Below are 26,157 nucleotides of genomic sequence, written 5' to 3'. Positions count from 1 at the left end.
CATAGAATCATAGAATCGTTAAGGTTGGAAAAGACCCTTAAGATCATCGAGTGTAATATTATAAGTATTTTCAAATATTTATTTAAGTTTTATATGAAGTTTCAGGTTTATATGTCCAGCCTGGTGAACAATTGGTGTTTCTCAGCTAAAAAAGAACAATAACCCAGTTGAAGTTCTTCTGTTAGTATAAATTTCTGCAAGGAGCCATTCGTATCAAATGAGAAAGGTCAGATCTGGTAGCTTTTTCAAAAGGAAGAAACATCAGGGAGTGTAATGACTCTAGAAAATCATCTTGTCAAGGCCTGAAAGACAGGGTAATACACGGAGAACATTTTGGTCAAATCACACAAAGGGGCAGTTCTGTTTACCCTGAGTGAGTGATGCCGCATTGTGAATAAAAGTCACAGGCTCAAACAGTGTTTTGGAGTTTTAATACCTTCAGATATAGATTTGTAATGTATTACAGTTACATCAATTGTATAAACAAAGACTAAGTATCCTGAGATCTTTTTAATTACCCCTCTAGGCAGTTTCTTTCAACTGAGCATTTGCTTATCCTAACAATTTTGATATTATCTCATCTAGTAGGGTGACAAAATTATATTTTGACCTCTTTCCCCACCCTGGTCTTTTTTGATCGCTTTCCAAATCACTTTCCTACTAATGAAAAGCCTTTGAAAAAGTGTGGGGTTTCATTTTACAGCAGGCATAAATGTCACCATCATTTTAAAAAAAAGTCATAAAATTTTATTTTATTTCACTTTAAAAGATACTGCTAGAGAGTCACCTTGTACTAAAAGGTTTTGTATCGCTGTCATCAATAGCACATCTTGAACAATTCTGGAGAGTAGCCATGCTATGATATGATGAAAATACTGGGAAAGGAAAAAGAGATTAACAACTTACCTGGGATAGCTATTATTTTCAGTTGCAGGATCTTTCTCAAGCCAACTCTCATAAAGAGACTTATTTTCATAACCCTCATCAGGGCTTAAAATCTGGAAAGGAAAAGATTATAATCTCATTGAAAGTACCTCCAACTCAATCCAGTATCAAGGGAGACCTTTACAGCTATCTGCATGATTGTTAATCAACAGCGTTGCTGCCTGCAAGGAAGCGTAGGTACACTATTTACATTTGTTACATATATTTATGGATCCCAACCATGAAAAGTATCTCAGGAACCAACGACAGTGGGGAAAAGCAGGGTAAAATCTCAAGGGCACTAGCTGGAGCTCACCCACTTCTGGGGGAAGTGGATCCTGGGGATTTCTAGGACTTCTTGCCACCTTATTATAGCACTGGGTATGAACACACACAATAGCATACATTAGCACTGTGGAGCTCTTCCAGCAGCCAGGATGCTCCAGCTGCTTTCCTTTCAGCAGGCAAGGGGAGGCAACAGCCCTAACCCTGTGGAGGTTTGCCCTGCACAGCAGCAATATTCCCTCAATGGGCTGAGCCTGAAATTTGACTGCTACTTGCTATAGGAAGGGTACAAAAGAACTGTGCTAGAAGGAAGGGACAAAACCAGTCACTAACTGTATTACGGCATTGCCAAGGGGATGCCAAGACTGGAGCACCATTGTGCAAGACACTGTATGTACAAATGTAGGTCTCACCCTCACCTTAAAAAAACTGAAAAGCTATGTAGCAGGATGGAAATGGTAAGTATTAGCAAAGCCATCATACAGCTGGGAAAACTCTGAAAGAGTATAAAATTAGTTGACCAAAGCTCTTAGAAAATCTGTGGCAGAGCTAAAAATAAATCAAGCCTCTGACCCTGGTCTCCATCTACATTTAAACAACCTTTAACAGACATGGTTCTTTAAATATAAGATTAGTTATGATGTGCAGAGGATCGGGATTTTTATTATTTTTTCCAAAACACAAAGCATAAATGTTCGTTGCTAGATACATGCTCCCACAGTATTGTCGAGACTTAATTCTGCATTGAAAAATACACAGACTCCAAATTGAAAATCCAAGGAGTTCTGACCTCTGAGATTATGTCAGCAGCTAGCAGAAAAATAACAACTTTGTGAAGTAACTGCTTGGCTGCTGTCATTTTCAGGGCACTTTGTTCAAGTTCTAGGGCTAAATTGAAAATGGCACATTAATAAGAGCAAGCTGAACTCTGACATATGGGAGTCAAAGTACTCCGTGCTCTGGCAGAGATGTTATTCTGACAGCTCTGGTTTTGTAAAACCCATTGGCCAGCTTTTTTGTACAATGCTGAGAGCCTAGCAAAAATTGTTCACTCTGCCTTAATCCTTCTAGCCTTTATGAAAATTATGGGTTTTTTTAGATTAGTGAAAAAGATGCAACTGATTAGCAAAGGCACAGCTTGTAGTCTTTGGTTATCTTTATAAGAGGCTACCTAAATGCAAGTGAAGGAAAAAGAACAAAGAAAATTAAGCAGATCCCTCTGCAAAACAGAGCTTCGCTGCTTTAGTTTCTCTCCCTCTTTTGCTAATCCGATTCACTGGAATTTTTAGAGACCTGGAGAATAAAGATGTTTGAACCTTTAAATGAATTTTATTCTGCAATGCTAGAATCAGTGAGACAACTGAAAGATGTGCCACATTTCTAAAGGGTCTGTCAGACATCTATGTACATCTTTCTATGCACATCTTTCTATGCCAACAAAAATGGTGTCCTATTTAGAAGTGGTCCTTCAGCAAACACCCTTTGTTATCCCTGACTTCTCTCCAAGAGTCCATCAAAACACTTTTTTCCTTGGAAGATTCCAACAATCTCTATGAATGAATTTACACATAAGTTCAAAAAAGTCTAAGTTCTAGGGAAAGGTTTTACAGCCCGTGATTTATGGATCGCTGAAGGTCATTGGTGGCACATCAACACCGGTAAATTAAATATGGTTTGGAAATGAAAACTACAGTGTTGAATCACTGTAAAAATTGAACCATGAATTTATTTTTCAAAAAGATGAGGGGCAGTCCCGGGTTTGGCAGTAAAAAAAGAGGGAAACACTCCTCTGGAGAAACGTGGCAAGGAGCGTCTCAAATTTATTTAGCAAGACAGAAAAAAAAATCACCAAAACAAATGAGTAAAAAGACAAAAAGGATTGCATATGAGATTCTTTGGACAGAGACTATATGATAAAAGAAATCTGGGGAAAGTGCTCCTCAACTGTGTACAGAAAACAGAGAACAGCAGAGAATCAGAATGTTATTGCAGAATCGTGCTCTGTGGAATAACAGAAAAGAAAAAGTAGTTGTGGGTTTTGTCTATAACAAGCTAACAAGAAAAAAAAATCTGAGTTGTACCAACAGTAGCTTTAAGGAGCTCAGGGAATAGTCAGGCTTTTCACTGACAGCTCCCTACCATAAAATAATCCCCTTTACAAATAAAGCTATGACAAATATGGATGAATATAATGTACTTCTAGGAGCTCTTCAGCAAGGAAACAGCATGGAATTATGGAATAGTTGTCATGCTCTCTATTGTTTATATTATGCTTCTACTGTTAAAAGATTAAATAACACTGAATAGGAAAATTTTCAAAAAAGCCAGTCTCAAGTACTTAATTTGCTACTTTAATGTAAGTTTTCTACTCAAATCCAGCAATAGTTGAAAAGCTGACTTAAGATCAAGGGCGAGGTACTATTTTTAGCCCAGAGCATTGTTTTACTTTGTTTATTTTTTGCAAAAAAAGAATTCCTGGGTAAGTGGCTTGCTGCAGAGGGAAAGTAAATTGTTTTATCCAGGGCCCTGCAGTACTAGGGACACAGAAATTTGTATAGGCAAAACAGAATGCCCTTCAGTGTGTGAAGTGTCACAGCTAACGTTTGAACAAGTACAGCTTCTTCCCCTGCAAGGAAGAAAGAGTAAGATAGAAAGAGTTGATAAGAAAATAAAATGTAGAAAAGCAAAGATAAATACGGGAATAGCATAGGTCACACACCCCTCCCAGGTTCAAACCATGGCATTTCCAGTGTCAAAGAACATGTACTGCATTTGAAAATAACTGAGGATGAATGCATCTAATGGGATGGGAGTCTAATAGCTGGAGTCATCCTACCAAGTGCAGTTACAGTGCAGATTTTTACACTGGACCAGATCATGTGGCATCCCTTCACATGAGGGATAAAAGTAGTTTGAGAGTTCTGTACATACAAGAGCAGACAACCACCTTTGGCCAAATAGATCTCATCCTAAAGGTACCTGCTTCTACCCATTGCTTTTAAAGGGACCCTATGTTGCTTAAGTCAGAGAGAGATGTCTTCTGTTAGTCGAGATGGATCCAGATCTGAGGTTAGTGGCAACGGCTCATGCTAGGTCCCCAGTCTGGTTAACTCCTCATATGGCCAATGAAGGTTCACAGTTTAGCTGACCACAATCTTTCAGCATTACGATAATTCATCCTGAGAGGTGCAAGCAACAAGACATTATTAGACCACTTTTAATCATGCAAATCCACACCTCTGGCCTGTTACAAAACCTGCCCAGTCCTTCAATATTTATCACAGTATTTCAGGGGCTCAGTGAGATAAGAAGGAGATTGACAGGGAACAGACAGAGAGGAAGTGGTAGCTAGCCAATGTGAAAATGAATAGGTTCTCTTTTGCACATGAAATGGAAATTTAAAATACAATTTATTTCCTTGAATGCTTATCACTTTAGAAAATTGATCTTGCTCAAGTGTTTTATTATCTTGCTTTTATTATTATTTTTTTACTATATATTGCAAATAATATTCCACATATCAGTAACACATCTGAACCTTTCTAAGAATACTGGGGAACCGTGTACCATTGATGGGATGTCTTCCTATTGATTTTGGCAGAATCAAGATTTTTCCATCACAGCAATAAGATAAATCCAATATTATTCAATAACCCAATTTTATCCAATAAACCTGCAGATTTACATTCTTAGAATATCACAAATAATAGACACTCTGATTCTGTACCTCTTTTGTCAGATTATACACCAGTTTGTAGAGAAGAGGGGTGCAGTCAACTCTTAATGTGTAGTTGCCTGAAAATGGAAAAAGACATGGAAATTTTCCCTCATGTACCAATGGCATTATCTTCTTATTCGAATAAACCCTGCAGTTCTTTCTTAGACAAAATTTAGACAGAATTTAGATCTTGCCTCAGAATATATTCAGAAATAGACTGCTTGGTCACATTGTATAAGATACTGCTACTACACAACAATGATGCATTGGTTATAGTACATACACAGTAATTGAATTAAGCTTTGCATAGTTCTAAAATATGCCCAACTATCTCTCATTAGCTACAAGCCCTTCCTTGTCACTCATACTCCCCCCAAAGTCTGTGTTAAACAGAAGGCAATGGTAACATCCTATTTTTTGTAGGATGTTAAAAATAAAGTTGGTGCATTCAGGAACAGTACAGGAGGAAAGACATATTCCCTGCAAGAATTTCTAAGAAGTCTTTCAATGCAGCTGCTGCTTCTCTTATCATAAAGAGGACTTTTCAGCTTTTTTCCAGACTATATCTGAAAGTCACATCATCTTCCAAGTTAAAGACTTGCAAGACATTTGGCATTTTGTATTTAAGAACTAAGTGTCACCCAAATGGGCAACAAAGATGCAGAGTAATGTTTTCATCTACTGTCTCCTAAACCTCCCCTTTTACCACCACGCTGTGGTGTCTACACTTTACACCCACGAGGCTTCCCCACTGCCTGCGGGCTATGTTGAGCTAGGTAAGTATCTCGTACTGAAGCTGTCAGTTACAGCAGCAACAGCCCCATGGGAAAGGAACTATGACCACTTTTGAGGCAGGCAGGAGTGTAAAGCAGCCTCCTCTACAGACTACAGCCACCAGACAGCACTGGCCACACACCTCTGCCCTCAGATATGGACAATAACAAAGAGGGGAAGACGGGTGAGAAGGCTTTGATGTAATAAAACATGAGCTTTCAGATAACACAGTTGTTAGGTTTCGGTATGGCTTTAGACATTTGGGTCATCCTTTGCACAGTGTGTGATCACAAGAAGACTAGACTGACATCTGCAGAAAACCCCATGAAGATGGAAAAATACTAGATAATTTTAATAATGTTTCCAAGGAGAGTCTATATTTGAGAACTGGAAATTAAAGTCACAAAAATGCTCAAAAGGATGATCCACTATTCTTCTTTTCATTGCTAAAGGACAATGAATAGAAACAATTTGCTGTCCAGAACATGGCATAAGAAGTGCTGTGAAGACTGTATGATGATAAACAAAATAATCAGCAGAGTACATGGATGCTATGGCTCTACAGGGGATTTTAATGCTGTCAGGTGAGAAATGTCCAAGATACTTAAAACAGTATGCTGAATATGGTGTTCTATTCCTTATTACAGATTTCTTTTCCAGTGGTTTTACTTTCACATTTTCTTTAATGCATAAAGCAAGAGACATGTGTGAATAATCAACATTTAGAAGAAAATTGTTAAGGCAGCAGCATGTTGGCTGCAAACCAACTGAAAAATATGTGTTACAATCCATGCTGAGAATATGAAGCAGTTGTAAAGCTATTATTTCATTCGTGAGATCTTCTAGGCGTGAAATTTTGCTCTACTTTTTACACAGCATGTAGGCTGCATAATCGAAGGAGCAGCTCTAACCCTCCCTATTCCCCAACTCCAACTGAGCGTTTAGAAACTGGGTTTGGCTTTTCTTTCTTTCCAATCCTTTTGTGACAGACAAAATTTTCAGCTAACAGGAATAAAAAGAGTTCTTAAATATGCCTGTGAATATCCATTTTACTCACATACAGTAAGCCCAGATAAGCTGGGTTTAACATGGGAAGAGCAATGCCCTAAATAACTGAGGTTATGATGCAGGACAGCTTCACAAGGCTCTACTGACTATTATTTCAGTACAGACAACAATAAATGAAGTCCTTCTGTAATAAAGCTCAGTATAATTTAAGAAGGATTTTGTGATTTAGCTCATAGTGTTGGGCCCAAATTTCAAAGTCCAGTTTCTAAGCAGCATTCCTGTATGGGAGATTCTTCTCATAATCTGAAACACTCTTCAGCGCTTATTTTTCTAGAAAGGCTCTGCCATACAACATATGTAACTCCCTGCATATTCTCCCTGCTCATAGCAATGAACAAAGGTGACCACACTGGCCCAAAAGACCAAAATGGGTGCCCCCCCCCCCCCCCAAATGTAAGCCTAAGGTCTTGACACAAATTGTCTTAAGATCGTAATAAATTATTGTCCCAAAATATTATAATTCCACAGGGAAAGGAACTGGAGCTGCAAGCAGCACAAGGAGCAAGAAGCCTGTCAGATATTAAAGCTGTAATTGTAAATTAAAGCTAATGCAGAAAGCTTAACCTTCAGACTGCTCAGTTCATTAGCACAGAATACTAAACTCCAGAGAAGACATTCTGGACTTCAGACATGTTGGCTGCAGCTCATGGCTGGCGCTATTTGCAACAATAAAGCAACATGAGAATTTAAATTGTTCTCTCTCCACCTAATTCTGTATTTGCTACACTTATTCTGAACATTATATTATCTTTCTTATGTTTGCCTGCTCTGAATGCAATAAATAATACACAGTAAACTACTAAAATTGACATCTGTAAAGTAAAGTGAGTTTAAAAATAAAAGACACACCTTCTATAGAAGAATCTGTGTTGATGTAAGCAACTGCCCGTTCCTGGAGGACTCTGGCATTTTCCTGGGGTTGTAAAAGTGTAATTATTACTTTCAATTAGTGACATTTAGTCAAGAGCATGTTAAGCACACTGGTTTTTACAGCATTACCTTTAAAACCCAGTCAGGATAAGCAGCACTATGTACCTTACTAATTATATTAATGTTTGAGGATGGGTCAATGATCTGGGCATATGACATTCACTCCTGCTTTTTGGGAATTAACTTGTTGTGAAAAACATTCATAAAATGTAGGTGGTGCCTGCTGCATCACACAGGAGTGAGATGGAACAGGAAAGTTACTGAACAGCATTGTAACAGCAGAAATTAAGGTTATACATGTGTTTAACTCTGCACTCACAGTGCTTTTTGAACATGCAACGTGACTGCGAGGTCAGCCAGAATTCCTCCGTGCTTTTAATCTCTACTAGTTCATGTGAGCTCCCAGCAGTGAACTCAGTTTTAACGCTGATAAACCGAGTATTGCTGTCATTTCTACGTTCTTCCATTTCAAAAGGTATGAATCAAAGCACTGACATTTCCAGTTAAAATGAATTTGACTAGCTGTTTTGAGTCAGCCAAGCATTGCTTTCATGTTAAATATATACACACACTTCTTTAATTTTTTGCAACCTGCCAATCATGTTTGAAATTGATATTATAATCAGTAAGTGGTACTGGCTTTTTGATAGATACTTGATTAGGTTAGTAATTGTTACTTGATTCATTAAATTGATAACCCAGCTAATCATTTGTGAGTCATGTGAACTAAAAATTTAATTGGTAATTGACAACTTCATAATGAAACTAATATCTTTAAAACAAACAGTAGAGAAGATTCTGCAAATGAATATGAAGGGAGGGAGCAAGCCTGTATATGCATACATGTGGCCTTGCATACATGCACAAACTTTCAAGTTTTGCTTTCTTTACACTATTTTTTGTTTACCTCAGCCCATTCTGTGGAACCCAACAATCCAAATTCTTCTGCATCCCAGCTAGCAAAAATAATAGTTCGCTTAGGTCTCCAACCTGCAATCAGATAGTTAAACTTGAAAATTCAACTTAAAGTTAGAAAGTCTAGTGAAGGATCACTACAGTTAATTGAAATCACTTTAACAAAATAGCACTGAGCTGATATAGAACTAAAAAAAAAAATCCTCTCTAAGCACCTTAGAAGAACATATTATTGCAGAGGCATTTCTTCTTAACATAATATTTCCATTCCACATAACTAAGAGGGTACTAGGGTACTATTACACTGATGAGAGACATGAAGGAATAAATTCAGCCAACCAAGATGCAATGCTACTTATACATCTCTTCAATTAATTTGCATCTTTCATAATGAGAAAGACAACTTTCTGTAGAGGTGAAAAATTAAATCAACACAACTGCTTCTGGGAACATTCAACACAGTTCCTCAAAGCTGCTGTTTTCCATATCCACCATTTTTTGTCTGTAGTAAGTAAGTTACCTTCCATCTTCATTTTACCAAAACTCCGTACAACCTCTTGCAGAACAGCTGCACCCGTAGTTGGATCAATACCACCAAATACCCAAGAATCTCTATGACCTCCTAAAATAATATATCTGTCTGGAAACAAACAGACAATATCAGTCCTTAATTAAAAATGCATTTAGGTTACCTCTATTTCCTTTGATTGCATCCCTACTTGTGCTAAAAAAAATTATGAAGTTTAATACCAGTGCTACAGATTTATTTTTAAGGCAATCAGCAGTCATTCACTTATTCTACTGAAATACATAAATGAAGATAAGAAATATCTTCTACATATTTTTCCACTTACAAGTCTTTCATGTACATGGCCTGCTACTAAGTATCAACAATAGTATGTTGAGGTCCCAAATCATCACTAGTTTTCTGTACATTGCACTGTGTTAATTTTTGCAAAGAAAAAAATGTATGAATGGTGAAAGGGGAAACCTACTGTAAAATGATAGGCATTATATTAAAAAAAAAAATCTATTACATCTATCATCTAGCATTCCCATTCAAATATATTATTGGGAATGCCAATGAAAAACAATGCAATGGGAGGAACAGGACAACTATTAAGCGTTTCCCAGATTCCATATTATCTGGCTATCTAAAAGCTTGAAGTTTCTTGCAACATGAGAACAGTTTCACCAAACACAAAATAAAGAAGGAATTAAAATCCTCAAGCACCCAGTGCTCACCTGGTTCCACAGCTCCTCTGAGGATGCCAATGACATTGTAAATTCGTGTTATTTTATTGTTTGTATGAACGTGCATTCTGACTTTCCTGAAATGAAAAGCAGTATGGAGTAACCATTTCTGACCGAAAAGGCAAAAAAGTGCCAATGTAATAGCTTGTAAGCCAGGAAGTTTGTGCTTCTGTTCTGCTTTTTGTGGTCAGCACTGATCTGACCTGTCATGCTCTATCAGTGTCCCATGTTTTATTTCAGGTTAACCTGCTGACAGAAAGATGCCTTAGAAACACCCTACGAAGTGGGCCAGTCTACAAACTTTCAAACATTTACAGAATTTATTGAACTGTTATTTAAGGGAGACAATTGGATAATTGTGTGTTAGAGGAGTAAACTGGAAAACATACACAGTAATTAAAAATATGTTTACATTTTGGCTGAAATGATAATTGTGGGTATACACATTTTTATAAAAATACAATTTGGTTTTGTCACACAATTCCGTGTAGAGAACTTGGAGAGAAGGTTATTAGAAATATTCATCCAGTAATAAACTGAAATCTCTGTTTAGGACAGCAGATCTAAGTAATCAAGATTTGTCAATGCTCCATCCCTCCCCCCAGTAAAATCCACTTGTGAAATTTTATAAAAGGGAAGGAAATTCAGGTATTAGGAGACATAAAAATAATATTGTATTCATCCCCTCTTAACCTTTAGAAGAAACAAAGTATCAAACAATCCTTTTTTTGTGTCTGGCAGAACCCCAAGAGTTTCACATTTGAAGTTATCTTTTCAGCAGCAAATCTGCACAGCTGTCAAAACCAAAACCTACTTCAGGACAGCTACTGGATCTTTGCCCAGAAAATAACTGACACCAGTGTCTTGAGCACGCATATACTTGCACGCTTTCCATGTGAAAGTGACTTTCTAACTAGACTCAGAATATTCATTTTGATATGGAGCTATTCTGAGAAACAAGTATATGAAGGGTTAGTCCGTATTTACAAATACTGTTAGCCTACCAAGTACGAAGATGTTAAAAAGTGCATTCAAAGATATTTCCGATGTGTATGTGTTGTGAATGAATCATATTGTTTCTTTTTTTCCTGTTGGTCTTCAAGACATTCCAAACAGCACCTCAATTATGCCAAATAATTGAGAACCAAAAGGTTCCTGCAGAGCTTCGAGGATAACTTTCTGATGCAAGTGAAGGAGGAGCCAACGGGGCAAGGTGTGCTGCTCAACCTTATCCTAACAAACAAGGAGGGGTTGGTTGAGGGTGTGAGAGTTGGGGGTAGTCTTGGCTGCAGTGACCATGAGATGGTCGATTTTAGGACACTGCGAGGTAGAAGCAGGGCTGTGAGTCAGGTTACAACCTTGGACTTCAAGAGGGCCAGCTTGGCCTCTTCAGAGACCTGCTAGGAGGAATCCCAAGGGCTAGGGCTGTGGAAGGCAGTGGGGTCCAAGAGAGCTGGGCAGTATTCAAGACCACTTCCTCCAAGCTTAAAATCATTGCATCCCCAGGAGAAAGAATTCAGGCAGAGGAGCCAGGAGACCCCCATGGATGACCAAAATGCTTCTAGAGAAACTCAAATGGAAGAGGGAGGTTCACAGTATGTGGAAAAAGGGACTGGCCACTTGGGAGGAATATAGGAATGTTGTCAGGGTGTGCAGAGACGCGACAAGGAAGGCCAAGGCCCACTTGGAATTCAGTCTGGCAAGGGATGTCAAAGGTAACAAGAAGGGCTTCTTTAAACACATGAGCAGTACAAGGAAGACTGGGGATACCGTGGGCCCACTGCTGAACAAGGAAGGGGCCCTGGTGACACAGGACACAGAGAAGGTGGAGTTACTGAATGCCTTCTTTGCCTCAGTCTTTACTGCTACGGCTGGCCCTCAGGCATCTCAGCCCCCAGAGGAGAGAGGAGAAATCTGGAGAAAGGAAGACTTACCATCAGTTGAGAAAGACCGGGTGAGAGACCACCTATACAAACTGGATCCTCACAAATCCATGGGCCCCTATGGGATACACCCACGAGTGCTGAGGGAGCTGGCGGATGTTCTTGCTAAGCCACTCTCCATCATCTTTGAAAGGTCGAGGAGGTCAGGAGAGGTGCCCGAGGACTGGAGTACTGCCAACATGACTCCGATCTTCAAAAAGGGCAAGAAGGAGGACCTGGGGAAGTGCAGTCCAGTCAGCCTCACCTCTATCCCCAGAAAGGTGATGGAGCAGTTCATCCTGGAGGTCATCTCCAGGCATGTAGAGGACAAGAAGGTTATCAGAAGTAGTCAGCATGGATTCACCAAGGGAAGATCATGCTTGACCAACCTGATAGCCTTCTACAATGGTGTGACTAGCTGGGTTGATGAAGGGAGAGCAGTGGATGTTGTCTATCTTGACTTCAGTAAGGCTTTTGACACCATCTCCCATAACATCCTCGTAGACAAGCTTAGGAAGTGTGGGTTAGATGAGTGGACAGTGAGGTGGACTGAGAACTGGCTGAACGGCAGAGCTCAGAGGGTTGTGATCAACAGGGCAGAGTCTGGATGGAGTTGCATCAAAAAGGGCATTGCCAGCAGAGAGAAAGAAGTCATTATCTCACTCTACTCAGCACTTGTCAGTCCACACCTGGAGTACTGTGTACAGTTCTGGTCCCCGCTTTACATAAAGGATGTGGACAGGCTGGAAGGGATCCAGAGAAGGGCCACCAGGATGATCAAAGGACTGGGAAGCTGCCATGTAAGGATAGGCTGACAGTACTGGGTTTGTTCAGCCTTGAGAAAAGGAGGCTCAGAGGGGTTCTCATCACCATGTACCAGTACTTCAGGGGTAGCTACAAAGAAGATGGAGGTTCCCTTTTTACAAGGAGTCCCATGGAGAGGACAAGGGGGAATGGACACAAGTTGCTCTTGGGGAGATTCTGACTGGACACGAGAGAGAAATTTTTCACAGTGAGAACAGTCACCCATTGGAATAATCTCCCCAGGGAAGTGGTTGACTCGGCCACATTGGACACCTTCAAGAGTCGTCTGGACAGGGTCCTGGGCCATCTTGTCTAGACTGTGCTCTTCCTAGAAAGGTTGGACTAGATGATCCCTGAGGTCCCTTCCAACCTGGGATTCTGTGATTCTGTGATGATACCAGGGTGGGAGGAGTGGCTGATACACCAGAAGGTTGTGCTGCCATCCAGCGAGACCTGGACAGGCTGGAGAGCTGGGCCAAGGGGAACCTGTTGAAATTCAGCAAGAGCAAGTGCAAGGTCCGGGCCCTGGGGAGGAACAACCCCACGCACCAGTACAGGCTGGGGGCTGAACTACTGGAAAGCGGCTCTGTTGAGAAGGACCTGGGAGTGCTGGGGGACAGCAAGGTGACCCTGAGCCAGCACTGGGCCCTTGTGGCCAAGAAGGCCAACGGTGTCCTGGGGTGCATTGAAAGGAGTGTGGCCAGCAGGTCAAGGGAAGTTATCCTCCCCCTCTGCTCTGCCCTAGTGAGGCCACATTTGGAGTTCTGTGTCCAGTTCTGGGCTCCCCAGCTTAAGAAGGATGTGGAACTGCTTGAGCAAGTCCAGCAGAGAGCTACCAAGATGATCAGGGGACTGGAGCATCTCCCTTATGAGGAAAGGCTGAGAGACCTGGGTTTGTTTAGCCTGGGCAAGAGAAGACTGCAGGGTGATTTCATCCATACCTATAAATATCTAAAGGGTGGGTGTCAGTATGACAGGTGGGCTGAATCACAACAGAAATCTTTATAAAATTATATATTCAGACATGCTTTTCTTTCGCAGGAGTTGGAGCAGTGATAATGATACATGTATTTTAGACACTTCATTGTGGTCTGCTGCCAGTCCTTACAGAATAATAGGTCCTATAAATGGAATGATTTTTTATGTGAAAAAGTGAAAGAAAAGTGATATTTATCTATTGCAGATTATCAATTACAAAAAGAAAGAATTCTATCACTGTCCCTAACAACCAGTGAAATCCCTGATGGCCAAATGCAATTGTTACATGGCTTAGTCTGCTAGAGAGCAAGGTAGTTAGTACTGGACACCTGGACAGTTGTATTTCTCTGTTAGAGCTGAAAAAATGTAAACCACAATCATAGCATTTCTAATCCAACTGGTCAAAGTCCAGCTCCTCCCCCCCAAAAATTAGTAAGATACATGTGCTTTGGGCTCTTCTGTCCTGTTGTTGTTCAGGGCTTTCAACTGTGGGGCTACCAGCTTTGGGGAACAGCTGATGGACTCCCAGATCATTGCCACAGTTCACAGCTCTACATTCACAGAAACCCTGGGAGGCTTCCAGTGGACAAGGGAAACATATGTAGAAGAGAACTACTGAATTGGCAGTCCTTCACCATTGGACTGGTACAAGCTGGGTGTCCTATTGTCCCCTTGGTCATGAGAAACAGAAAAGAAAGAGGAGGAAGTTTAGGTCTAATTCAGGAGTATTAAAAAATGTCCACTTACTGTTATATAGCCATTTTTAAAAGGACCAGTGAAGCAAAGTCTGAAACTTAAAGTAAGGATTAAAGGTGGAATGACAGGGCTGGGCCTATACCCTCTGAATCTGTCTATCTATCGACGCTGGCAACACTGAACAAATCCAGAGTTTTGACAATTTATTTTCAAATTCTAATAATTATCACCAAGTGTTGCCCACTCAGAAGGAATATCTCTAGATGCATTGTTTCACAGTCTTTCTCTTGTTGAGGTTTTTTTTTTTTTGCAATATTTTCTAAATACGCAAGTATTAAAACAGACCTTGTAGAAGAGTTGTCTGCAAATCCTGGCCCTATGTTGTAAGACACATTGAGAGTTCCCTTCCAGCTGGTGTCTGGAGCTGCAGGTCCTCCCATTGCACTGTTAAGTGAAAACCATGACAAATGTGGTTGACCAGTAGGCTAAAATGTTCAATTCCTTTGATGATTACTGTATCTAAAACAAGGTGAGTTTACAAAATTCTGAAAAACATTTTGCCAGAAACAGCTTGCTTTGAATTTTCCACATGTTCTGAGGCACACACTACTATGAAAGATCAATAAATACAAGTAACAGCATAGATTTTATCATCTTAGTATAAAAAAATTTGCTGCACATTTGTGAATACTGACTTCTGGTGAGGAGGACTGATGTATACTCACCGTAATAATACTTCTGCATCATGATATCCAATGGGATGAACTGGGATTTTGGGAATCCCTACACCTTCATTAACTTTATACCTGAAAGTGTACTCTGAGAAACCAGAACAAAATGTCAAGTTTATAGTGCTCTTAGGTATAGTTTAGTTCCATCAAACTGGAACTACTTTTGAACAGTGCAGTGATACAGTAGCCACAAGCATGCATCAATTTTTTAATTGTTACACAATTTCTTTGATATTGCTTCTAGGAACCAAAATGTAATGACAGGACCACAAACCCAATACTGCATCTGCCCAGCTGTGTTAAAGAAACCCCCACATTTGATGCAAGGTTAGGTTTGCTGTCCATCCGTATTATTACATATCCTCAAAGCTGACTGTGGGATAAACAAGCTGGTGTGTGAGGTGAAGACAGCCCCCGTGCAGCCTGTTGACAAGCTGCAGAAGTCAGCCACAGATGCGTTTGCCTATGGTGAAGACAATGTGTCTCTGAACCTGGTGGGCCAGACACACACCATCTATCCTGTTTTTTCTGTATGATGTTGTCTTATGCACCCAACAATGGTCACACAAGCCAGTGAGCTTTCCAGAAGCACCCCTGTGTTCCCTTGACAGGACTGGTAGGCACCTTAGTTCAGACTGAGTTCAGGATGCCTACAAGGACAAGGCAAGCACATGGTGCCAAGTTTCAAAAGGCTCCAGGCTTTGATTATTTTTAATACAGAAATCTTTCTCCCTTTAAAAAGGATGTTAAACTGGTTTTCTGTTTGGAATTTAGGAACAGCAAGAAAACATACCTCCAAGCAAAACTATTACTCCCCTTTGATGGTAGACTATAATCTCTTTTAAACCGGTCCTCTTGAGAAATGTGGATTTTTTTAAAATGGCTATAAATTCTCAGCCATTTTCTACTGCTTCACAGTCTGTAAACCTACATGGCCTGCTTCTCTAAGAGTTACAAGGCTGGGATCATACAAAGAGACTTTCCTAAAAATGTACTTGCCTTGCCTAACTCAAAAGCAACCACATGAAATGACATATAGGTAGAATGTAGTCTGCAATAGGAAAATTAACTCCTGCTAAAAATAATCTTAAGCAGATTTTTTTCTTTGTATCTACACTGAAAATAGATTAATTTCTAGTGCCACAATAACTTTCAGCACCAGTTTATGAAGTACTTAATGGCCCAGGGTACAGATATTTCACTCACCTTTTGCAGGATAACCTGGTGTTAGAGGATCCCCAGCTCCATTCAGGTTTAACACATTCCCACGCTGGGCTCCTCCGCCTGGAAGGTTCCAGCCATCTGGATAAACACCTACTCCTGGGGCACAGTAGTCAGCAGGGTCTGAATAAAGTATGATCCCTTGGGCTCCTGCTAATATGGCATTTTTAACCTGTGAAATGATTTGTTCTTAAGAAATGCCTTTTGTATGTTTTTTAAATGCAGTAATAAATCTGAATGTTGCAATTTACTTCCATGGGGACATAGCTTTAGAAGTTGCATATGTGGACGAATGAAAATGACCATGGACTCAGCAGAACAAAGCAAAGTGAAACACAGTATGTTCATTATTTGTGTCACATATTTAGTCGTAGCTCAAGGCTATGAAATAAAGCACAGGACATAAAATTGAGGCACAAAAACTGACCACTATCTCCACTGCCCCACCACCACCAATTTCGTCAGAACTGTTGTCTAAAGTCAGAAGAGTTCGTTATTCAATCTCTGTGCATCAGAGTTCTTGTCAAATGCTTACTTCTTCAAAATACTGCAGTTCTATGCATGAAAAGTATTAAAAGCCTTGGCTCTACAGACTACTCCGTTCCTTAAACTAATCTCTTGCAAGAACTGCCTAAGGAGTTTGCAGTCATCTCAGTCTCAGGAGATCAATACATCCATCTGTTTTTATTGTTTTGGAAGTTATTCTTAGAATGCGGTCACAAAGGATACATTGCAGGCTTCCTTCTGCTCATATGTTCCAACTTACAGCCCCCAACAACTGCCGCCGGCTCTACCGTGAGCAGTGTCTGACCTACAGAGAGAAAAATAAAACACAACCCTTACTTTGTTTCCTCTGAAGATCTTCCCATATCTGGCAATGACAATCTTTCCTGTACAGTTTATTCCCAGTTCACGCTCCAGTTTAAAATAATCTTCAGTGCGGCCATAATTCACATATACGACATCTGCCTGCACAGAAAAGAAAAGCAGTTTCATGGCAACTGGTCATCCAACAAACAAAATATCTGTTTTCAGAAATACACAGTTTTATGCAGTATGTATGATATAGTTGCTTCTTTACATTTCTGCAAATGAGTACCAGTGCCCATAAAAACAACAATAAACAATTTCCGTAATATTCTATAGGAAGCCTTGGCTCAAACTGCTGACCTTTCTATATTATCCTGCACTGAACAGCAGCTCTATAAACTGAGGTTGGAAACTAAACCAATGTACTTTGCTAAACCAACAAAATTCTGTGGCCATGAAAAAATAGTAGTATTCCTTGCATACACAAACACTCACTATATTTCATTCATCTATGCAATGCAATGTTGTCCCTGACTTGTTCCTCCATGATGAATTAACAGATTAAGTGAGGGGCTTTTGTAGCCTTTGAAGACATTCATTTAATCCAAAATGTCTTCCAAATTGATTTATATATTGCTATTTCTACTTAAGACTTATGCAAGTCCTCTCCAGGTGATTCGGTAATGTGGTGAGTCTGAGGTGTATCCAACATTTTCCATTAAGGCAAAAGGTTTTCAGTTTTATGTGATTCAGATTTCTAGCAATTTGAGAATATTTTTTTTTCTAATAGGAGACATCTAACCTTTGCATAATATGTGGCCTAACTGTCCTTACCTTACCTGTTCCCTTAAACTAATGGTTAATTAACACTACAACAAGAAATATTTTGAGAAATTGGAGCAATCCATCCCATCAAGTGTTTTGCAAAATATGACTTCAGCTAATAATACTCTTTTTTTTTCTTACCTCTGGCACTCCTTGTGCTGAAAAAGCATTATATGGTGGCAGGATACCAGTAACATTTTCGTACCCCTGTGGACGTGGTTCAAACAATGATGTATTGAAAATCTATGAATAAATAACAGAAGTCTGGTCAAACCCTCTACCTCCAGGCATGAGTTTGTACACTAAGCTTGCTTATTGAAAATGATATGCTAGTTTCCATAAATTGCTAGCAAAAAATGCAATTCTAACTATCATGTATAAGTTCAAACAAAAAACCAGCTAGGGATACACAGTTGAATATTTATAACAGAATGCAGACCACTTGTCAGAAGATGCTCATAATTTACTGCCTGAGCCTAAGCAAAGTAGCTGAAAATTGCCAGGAGGTGGTGACAATAAAAAGACACCTCATTCATCTGCACCATCACAAGTATTTTTTGTGATCACTCCCACATGTAATACTACTCCTCCCTTCACCTCTTTGCTAGCTGTGCTCCAGTTAAACACATTGCCTTTCATCACTGTCTATTGTAACACTCATGTTGCTTCAATGTTCACATCTACTCTTTGTCACCATGTGCGATGATAGCTGAGAGACTGTGTTAGGGATTTTCTGGAAAAATTTCTCAATTCTTCCACCTCTAAGCTCATGTCATCCCCAAGCACATATTCCTCAGTTTCTACCAGGGCTCTTCATCCAGGCCTATGTGCTATGATGCCTCTCTAGCAGTCCCATCTCCTCTCCTCACTCAGGCTGCTTGTCAGATTGTACATCTACTTCTTTAATTCCCCTGGGTGTACAAAACGGAGAAGGTGTCCGTAGACCAGCAGTTCATTACTACTTCCAGCACTAATTTAGGAGACACTGCAGGAATCCAGAAGGATCACAGCAAATGAAACAAGGCAGTACTTCATACAATGAATAGTATCTGTGTGGGATTCCTTAGCTCAGCATGTTGTGGAAGCAACAAGTGTATAGATGTTCAGGTAGCATTTGGATAGGTACTTGGAGGAGAGATCTAACAAGGGTTACTAACTGGATAAATACTTGGAAAAGAGGCCTAATGAGAATTCTTTAAGAGACTAATTGTGTCACATTCAGAGAAGCCCTGAGCTGAAAACAGCTAAACACCGGAAGAATTGCACACCCAAATACATATCTTTGTTCTTAAACTCCCCTGTGCATCCACTTAAGGCTGTTTATGGAAACAGGATCTTGGCCTAGATGTATCCATAATCTGAACCAGTATGGACATTCTTATACCTTATGGTCTACTGGTGTTAATCACAGCCTCCCCACACATCCTCTAAGTATGAGGCACTGAGATTTCAGCTGCTCTGCTCTGTTCCGCTGCGTAGTCTGGAAAACCCTTTATAAATATGAGTTCCCTTTGCAATGGATTTTTTATCATATTGTAAACTGTACGCTGGGATGAGTGGGTGGGAACACAGAGTAAGACACTATTTCTTTAAAGAAGTCTTACATAAATATAGTTTGATCACCTCATTCCCCTGATCATCAATTACTGAGATGTAGTTTGGCTGCTTTTCATTTGGGTACGAAAGCAGCACATCATAATGAACAAGTTCTGCTGAATCCAGTCCAAATTCCTTCCACTGGCCTTGAATTTGTTTGGCAAGAAGAAGATTCTGTTCAGTTCCTGCGAGGTGAGGCAACTTGGTAAATGAGCTAGAATAAAACAGAAAATTGCTAGTAAGCAGCTAATGCAGAGAAGCACAATAATGAACTCGAATCAGTGTGTATAAAGCATATCTTCAAGCGACATGCATGGAAAGTAAGGTCCTATACTTAAGGTCTCAGCTGTATAACATGGTTGTTTATCAGTTTGTAACAGCATAAGCAGAAAATGTATTCAGAGCAGAGGATTTTTCCTGCGGCCTTAAGATAACTCAGCTGAACCTTTCTCTTTGCATAACAGAAATAGCCACAACTACAGACAAGCAATGAAAACAGTATCAAAGACATGCAGCAAAATAATATGAACAGTATGCAAGGAGCAGAAATAACTACACGTTCAGAAAGGAGCCCTCCAAATAATTCTGGTATCTGATGATGGTTTTGCACATTGTTGGCATAACACATACTATTAAGTTTAACTTGAAAACCATTATGTCAAACTATCTGCACAGATTTGTTCTTTTGTTCTTAATCAAATCCCTGAATAATAAAAGCCTTCTTAACAACATTTGCATCCAGATCACACATAGCACATAACAGTCACAAACAATATCTATCCTTTCTGGGCTACCCTACACGATTTTGTTTGGCCCACTGAATAAACGAGTTACGGTGAACGCTGATGAGTCAGCTCAGTACCAAGCACCAGCTTCAGATTCCCAACAGGCTACTTGCTAATGGCTGCCCAGCGGCTGTCAGATGCCATTATTTAGTGATACCAAGTACCATGATTAGTATCACTTCAACCTGTCCATTCGGTTCAGCCTATTTTCAACCCAGGTAACAGTTCTTCAGTATGCACTTCCTCAGCTTCCAAATGAGAATGCTGTGGGAGAGGATGTCCAAAGCCTTGTTAAAGTAACATCTCCACTGATACCAGTGGAGCCAGTCACTTCCTTAGAGAAGACAGTCACCCTGACCAGTAGTGGTTTTTTTATATATTTACAAGCAGTAAATAAATGCTGACTGTTCCTAACTGTCTTCGCATCCTTCATGTGTTTGGAAAGAGAATCCAGAAGGATGTTTGGTCACCCTTCCAGGGACTGAAGTGAAGCTAACCAGCCCACAGTCCTCCCAGGTTGTCCTTCTTGCCTTAAAGATGGGCACAACGTCAGCCTTTCCCAGCCACCAGGGATCTCCTTCAATCACCACAACTTCTCATAGACAGCAGCCTTGCAACCATAACATCCAGGTCTTTCACGTGAACCCCACCAGGGCCCCTGGGTTTGGATATATCTAGGTTCCTTATGTAGACCACAACCTTCTGCTCTCTGCTGTTGTTTTCCCTTTCTTTAAACTGCGTGGGTACACAGCGAGGTCCGGAAGCAATCTTTGCCAAAGCTTGTTTCCTGTTTTCTTCTTGCATTTTAATTCTCTAAGAACTGTTTTAAGTACTCCAGTTTAAATACTACATATGCCATTAGGAAAAATATACTGAACAGCACACGATGCCTTTTTTCAGGTTTACACTTCCAAACAGTTTCATCCTTTCCAGAGCTATGATTCAATGCTAAGGTCAAGGTGCCTGCATTTTCTGAGACTCACAGTTTGTTTTCTCCACTTGATAAAAGCAGAGTTAGTAGTTTAAAAAACTAAGAACATGGATCAAAATTCTCAAGTTCACATTTTTTATGCTTTCAACAAACTTTTTGTATAGTGTATTAATATAATTTTTCTGCAGTTACTGCTTTTTATTTGAATTTAGGAAAAAACCACAGTATGAAGCATCTGGCCCATTATCAAAGCAAGCCAACAAGCTGGACACCATTAATACCCTACGGCCAAGAAACTTTTGTGTAATTGCAGAGGTATTTCATGCTGTCACCAATCTCACAGTTGCCTAGACTCTCACTCAAATGTAAACCTCAGGAACTCTCCAATCTACAGAGATCACAAATGCAAATTAAGATAAGGCCTATAAAGTTAAAAAGCCAATTGATGTTAGAAACGAAACCTTTTGGTTTTCAAATAAATATACAGAAATCAAATTTGTCAGCAACCCTTTGATGTTTATGATGCAGCTGCTGACACATGCTGAATACCAATGTGTAACTAACCAGAGGTTATATTTGTTTACCTTTTGTGTGAATATATTTGTTGCTCTGTAGAAGATATAAATGTGCACAAGAATGATTATTTTTTTAATTTCCAGTGAAACAGACAGCAAAACAAGAGGATATTTCTACATCCATAACATTGTAGATGTTCTGAAAGAACAGCATGTATGCACTAGGATGCAAAACAGTATATTTAACGTCAATTACACCATGCAAGACTTAAGCAGCTATACACCCAGACTGCACGTGGACAGGGCCCTTCACCTTCTGAAACAGAAGACAGGGTATAATGGGATCTCAAGCACCCAATTAGCAGCACAATATCCAATACAGCCACACTAAAGGGATTATCAGTTGTCACTATACATGCAGCTCAGTGCCCTGCAAACTTGGTAGCATTTTTAATGCTACATTTTAAATACATTCATTTTCTACTTATACTAGCTGTTCAAACAGAAAGTTTAAGGAGTTACTGGACAGATTATCAATCAACTATAATTAATAGTAGTGTATCCCAAATACAGTAAAATCATCTCAGTGTGAGGCAAAGAAAATTAATCCAATGTTAGATTTTCAGACACTTGTAAGGAAAAACCAGACAGTTGTATTGCATTAAATCAAGACTATGGAAAACTAAAATAAAAAAGCATGGTAAGCACTGGTATTGCCCTCAAGTAATGCAGCTTGAGGGAAGTATATTTAACAGTACCACCACTCCAAAAAGTAACTTAAAAACGGGGAGGGGGGAACAGAAGGGTTGTGGCTCTCTCCCTTCTCCTTCCTCCAGATATTCTGTACAAACCAAATACTTCCAAAGCATCTTAACAGCTCTGCTTTCAGAGGCTGTTCCTTGGAGCTGATGTTATCACTTTCTGTCTTTTGTGACGGATAAAATTATTCAAAAACCGAGATGCACAGGGCTTACCGAAGGAATTGCCTGATGTTTTCTGCTTTCATTTCAGCCACAAGTTTGTGTCTCACATTTTGATAGACATCTGAAGGGTTGGGGTTTTTTTCTGTCGGTTTTGTAAACCATCCTGAAACACATTTGAAAAGCTTCCTACTTAGCAAGCACACCAGTCCGCACATGTGTGAGCCCATGTGCAACCTGAAGTACTGAACAGCATCATTAAAAGTGTGAGGATGAACAGGGCTTAGAGCACCCTCTGTCAGTGTTTGCTGGGTCAAACATAGAAGTGAAACAGAAAAGTAAAATATACTTCATTGACTGAATTGCCAAAAAAGTGACATAATTAGAAGAGCACAGCCTAAATCTCTGGTAAATACTGTCATGGTTTTGGCTGGGATAGAGTTAATTTTCTTTCTAGTAGCTGGTACAGTGCTGTGTTTTGGACTTAGTATGAAAATAATGTTGATAACACACTGATGTTGTAGTTGTTGCTCGGTAGTGCTTGTACTAGTCAAGGACTTTTCCAGCTCCCCATGCTCTGCCAGGGGCACAAGAAGCTGGGAGAGGACACAGCCAGGACAGCTGATCCAAACTGGCCAAAGGGATATTCCATACCATACAACATCCTGCTCAGTATATTAACTGGGGGGAGTTGGCCGGGGGAAGCAGCAATCATGACTCAGGGACCAGCGATGCTGGTCAGCGCGTGGTGAGTGGTTGCATCACTTGTGGTTTGGGTTTTTCCCCCCTCCTGAGGTTTCATTTCTCTCTCTTGTTACTTTCCTTTTCATTATATTATTATTGTTGTTGTTGTTATCATTACTATTATTTTTTTTAATTTATTTTAATTATTAAATTGTTCTTATCTCAAGCCACGTGTTTCCTTATTTTGGCTCTTCCAATTCTCTCCCCCATCCCACTGGTGTGGGGTGAGTAAGCGAGCAGCTGCGTGGTGCTTAGTTGCTGACTGGGGCTAAACCATGACAATACAGTCTCCTTTTTAAGGTAGATTCAGCTCTCATTAATTTTAAACTAGAGTTTAAATTCTCAATCAACTATTTGCTGTGGGAGGATTGAACTCCTGATACTCATGGTGAACTTCTGTTATTTGATTTATACATGTATTTAAAAATATGTGCATAAGCATATTTAAAGTGAAGGTCTAGGATTCAACAGCCACCCTGCCAGCATTAGAATAGCTACAGATTTGGGGAAGGGTGGGGTTTTATTTAATAATTAAAGGAATAAAATTAACTGTGACCCTAGTCAGTTTTAAAAAGTTAAATATTTTTCAGTTGCCATAAATCTGAAAGGAGAGAGTATATCAACTATATGAATCTGCCTTTAAAAAACAAAAAACAAAAAACAAATCCTTTTACTATTACAGCTAGAAAATCCCAAGCTGGGAAATTTTAATAATAAAGCCAAGTATATATGCTGAACATACACAATACATACGCCCTGTTAGATTTAAATGCAATTGTAGTAACACTCTGGACAACAGTGTTACTGGATCAGACCAAAGGTCCATCTTTCCCAGTATCCTGTTTTGGAGCGTGGCCAAAAGATGATGCTCAGGGAGATGTGTAAGAATAGCACAAGCAGCAGAAATTTGCAGCTCAGGGATCTCCTAAATCAGACTAATGTTTCTTATATTCAATAGCCCTCATGGATTTTTCTTTCATGCTTTAGCCTTAGGTGTGTTCTACAACACAAGTTTAAAAAGGGCAGATGCAGACATGCAATTTTAGTTTTAAAATCAAATGCTGCAAGTGACTGCAGAGAAGAACCTAATATTCTAGTGAAGTTCATTGTACATGATGGAAAATTCAGCAACTCCACTCTTGGCTGTCAGTCAAAACTCCTCCTCCTGTACATTCTGCCCTTAATTTCTAAAATAGCAACTGAATAGGAGCATTTAAATAGATCTTCAGTAAAAATCAGTAAATAAAAATTAAAATTTTAAAAAAACAATCCTGGAGGTTTTGCAATCACAGGATTCTCAAACTCTTCTATTAACCTCTCCTCTTTGAACGTCTGACTGCTGTTACGGGAAGATGCCAATTTACCGGGGCTCATCTTGGGCTGAAGTATGCAGCCATTACATTCCCCACTCCCTGAAGACCAAAACTGCTAGAGAGAACAACCTCTTAGAAAAACAGTGGGACAAGTATTTTATAACATCCCTCAAAAGCAGTAAAAGCTCCCTGATGGCAAGTTAATCACAACAGGAGTCACACCTAAGTATCTGCAGAGGGCAAAGGCTGTGGGCTGAGCCCCGGTGGCTCTGTACTCACCTGCAAGAAAGCCCAGCAAGAAACAGCCCAGCAGCCCGGGGCAGCCTAGCCATGTGCAGAGGGTGGCTTTGCTCCTGGCCATACCAGCACTGGTGGCCGGCAGCTCTGCAGGCAGCGAGGAGGGCAGGCAAGCAGCTGTCTTCCTCCTGCTCCTCCTCCTCCTCCCTCTCCTCCTCCTTCCACCCTCAGCCCCAGGCCTGCCCTGGCTTCTGTGATTCTCAGCTCGCCTCCTGCCTAACCAGCCTTAATCCCTGAATGATGATGATATGATTTTCTGAGTGCAATAAAACACTTCCATTTCTTAGTCTCACCCCACAAGACAGCTTGTGTCTAGCTCCATGTGTATCTCTGTAACAAATATGCAGCTAGACTCTGCAGCAAGCAGTGTGTAACTACTATTTTAAAGGCTAATTTCTATTAATTATCAGGACTTTCTGGTTTTGAAAGTTCCTCTTTTAGGCTTAATCACAATCAGTTATTTGTTCCTGTGGAAGTGGCTAAGAGATGAAATGAAGGGAAAACTTGTTTTCTCTTTACCAAGGAAGTTCTGAATCGCTCCCCTTTGTAGCCTGTGGTTACGTTAATCCTTGGCAAGTGATGAATACTTAGGGCAGCTCAGACTACAATTTAGATTAGCCAATGGGGACACTTCCAGACATCATCCAATTTGCAACTGGGAAAACTTGCAAAATTATTTCCTCTCTTTTCTAGCTTTTTACATTTTGGCTTACAAGGTTATTAGGATCAAGTTTTCCTAGTCTAATTCAGCCAAATCCATCAGTATCTCATGGGAAAAGACAGAACTTCAGCCCAAGAAATACTCAAGATACTTTCATAGAATCAAAGAATCCTCATATTTTGTACAAACTTACCCTGGCCCTGCACATCGCTCCCTGCTGGTGAGCTCCTGCATGGCTGCACAGAAGCCAAGGCTGATTTTTCTGGAACTGAGGACCTGCCTATCTGAGACCAGTCAGCTGGCTGAAAGGAGGAAAGCTCCTCTGGGAGCCTGGACATGATCTGAGTTCTTACCACTCACTCCCAAAAAAGTCTAAAGTAGACAGATCTTGTGAAAGAAATGGCAGTGCTCCAAGTACCAAAACTTTCTTAAATAGACGAGGTTGAGCTGAAAATATTCAGGAACAGCCAAAAAGGCTGGTTAATGCCTAATTACTTCATTAAGGCTTTTCAGAGATTAGAGAACTACACCACTTGGGTT

General features: G+C 40.0%; 1 protein-coding gene across 3 annotated transcripts in view; it reads right to left on the bottom strand.

Annotated features, from left to right (window-relative positions):
* LOC142051686 (N-acetylated-alpha-linked acidic dipeptidase 2-like) overlaps positions 1-25,074 on the bottom strand; it is a 34,934-nt gene extending 9,860 nt beyond the window's left edge. Inside the window, exons 1-14 of one of the 3 annotated variants that reach the window (XM_075081060.1) lie at positions 24,939-25,074; positions 22,657-22,768; positions 19,479-19,665; positions 17,997-18,098; positions 17,064-17,189; positions 16,206-16,392; positions 14,994-15,087; positions 14,614-14,712; positions 9,860-9,945; positions 9,135-9,254; positions 8,607-8,689; positions 7,619-7,682; positions 4,937-5,004; positions 907-998 (exon numbers count right to left, since the gene is read on the bottom strand). In XM_075081060.1, the coding sequence (XP_074937161.1) occupies positions 907-998; positions 4,937-5,004; positions 7,619-7,682; positions 8,607-8,689; positions 9,135-9,254; positions 9,860-9,945; positions 14,614-14,712; positions 14,994-15,087; positions 16,206-16,392; positions 17,064-17,189; positions 17,997-18,098; positions 19,479-19,665; positions 22,657-22,768; positions 24,939-25,020 (1,502 nt within the window). In that variant the 5' untranslated portion in view covers positions 25,021-25,074. Of the gene's footprint in view, positions 1-906; positions 999-4,936; positions 5,005-7,618; positions 7,683-8,606; positions 8,690-9,134; positions 9,255-9,859; positions 9,946-14,613; positions 14,713-14,993; positions 15,088-16,205; positions 16,393-17,063; positions 17,190-17,996; positions 18,099-19,478; positions 19,666-22,656; positions 22,769-24,938 lie in introns of those variants that run through there. The other 2 variants (XM_075081069.1, XM_075081080.1) reach the window with 2 other exon arrangements.
* Positions 25,075-26,157: the final 1,083 nt, after the last annotated feature.

This window comes from Phalacrocorax aristotelis, chromosome 1, assembly GCF_949628215.1.
Source record: "Phalacrocorax aristotelis chromosome 1, bGulAri2.1, whole genome shotgun sequence".
Lineage (NCBI taxonomy): Eukaryota > Metazoa > Chordata > Aves > Suliformes > Phalacrocoracidae > Phalacrocorax > Phalacrocorax aristotelis.
This window is presented reverse-complemented; position numbering and strand designations above follow the sequence as displayed.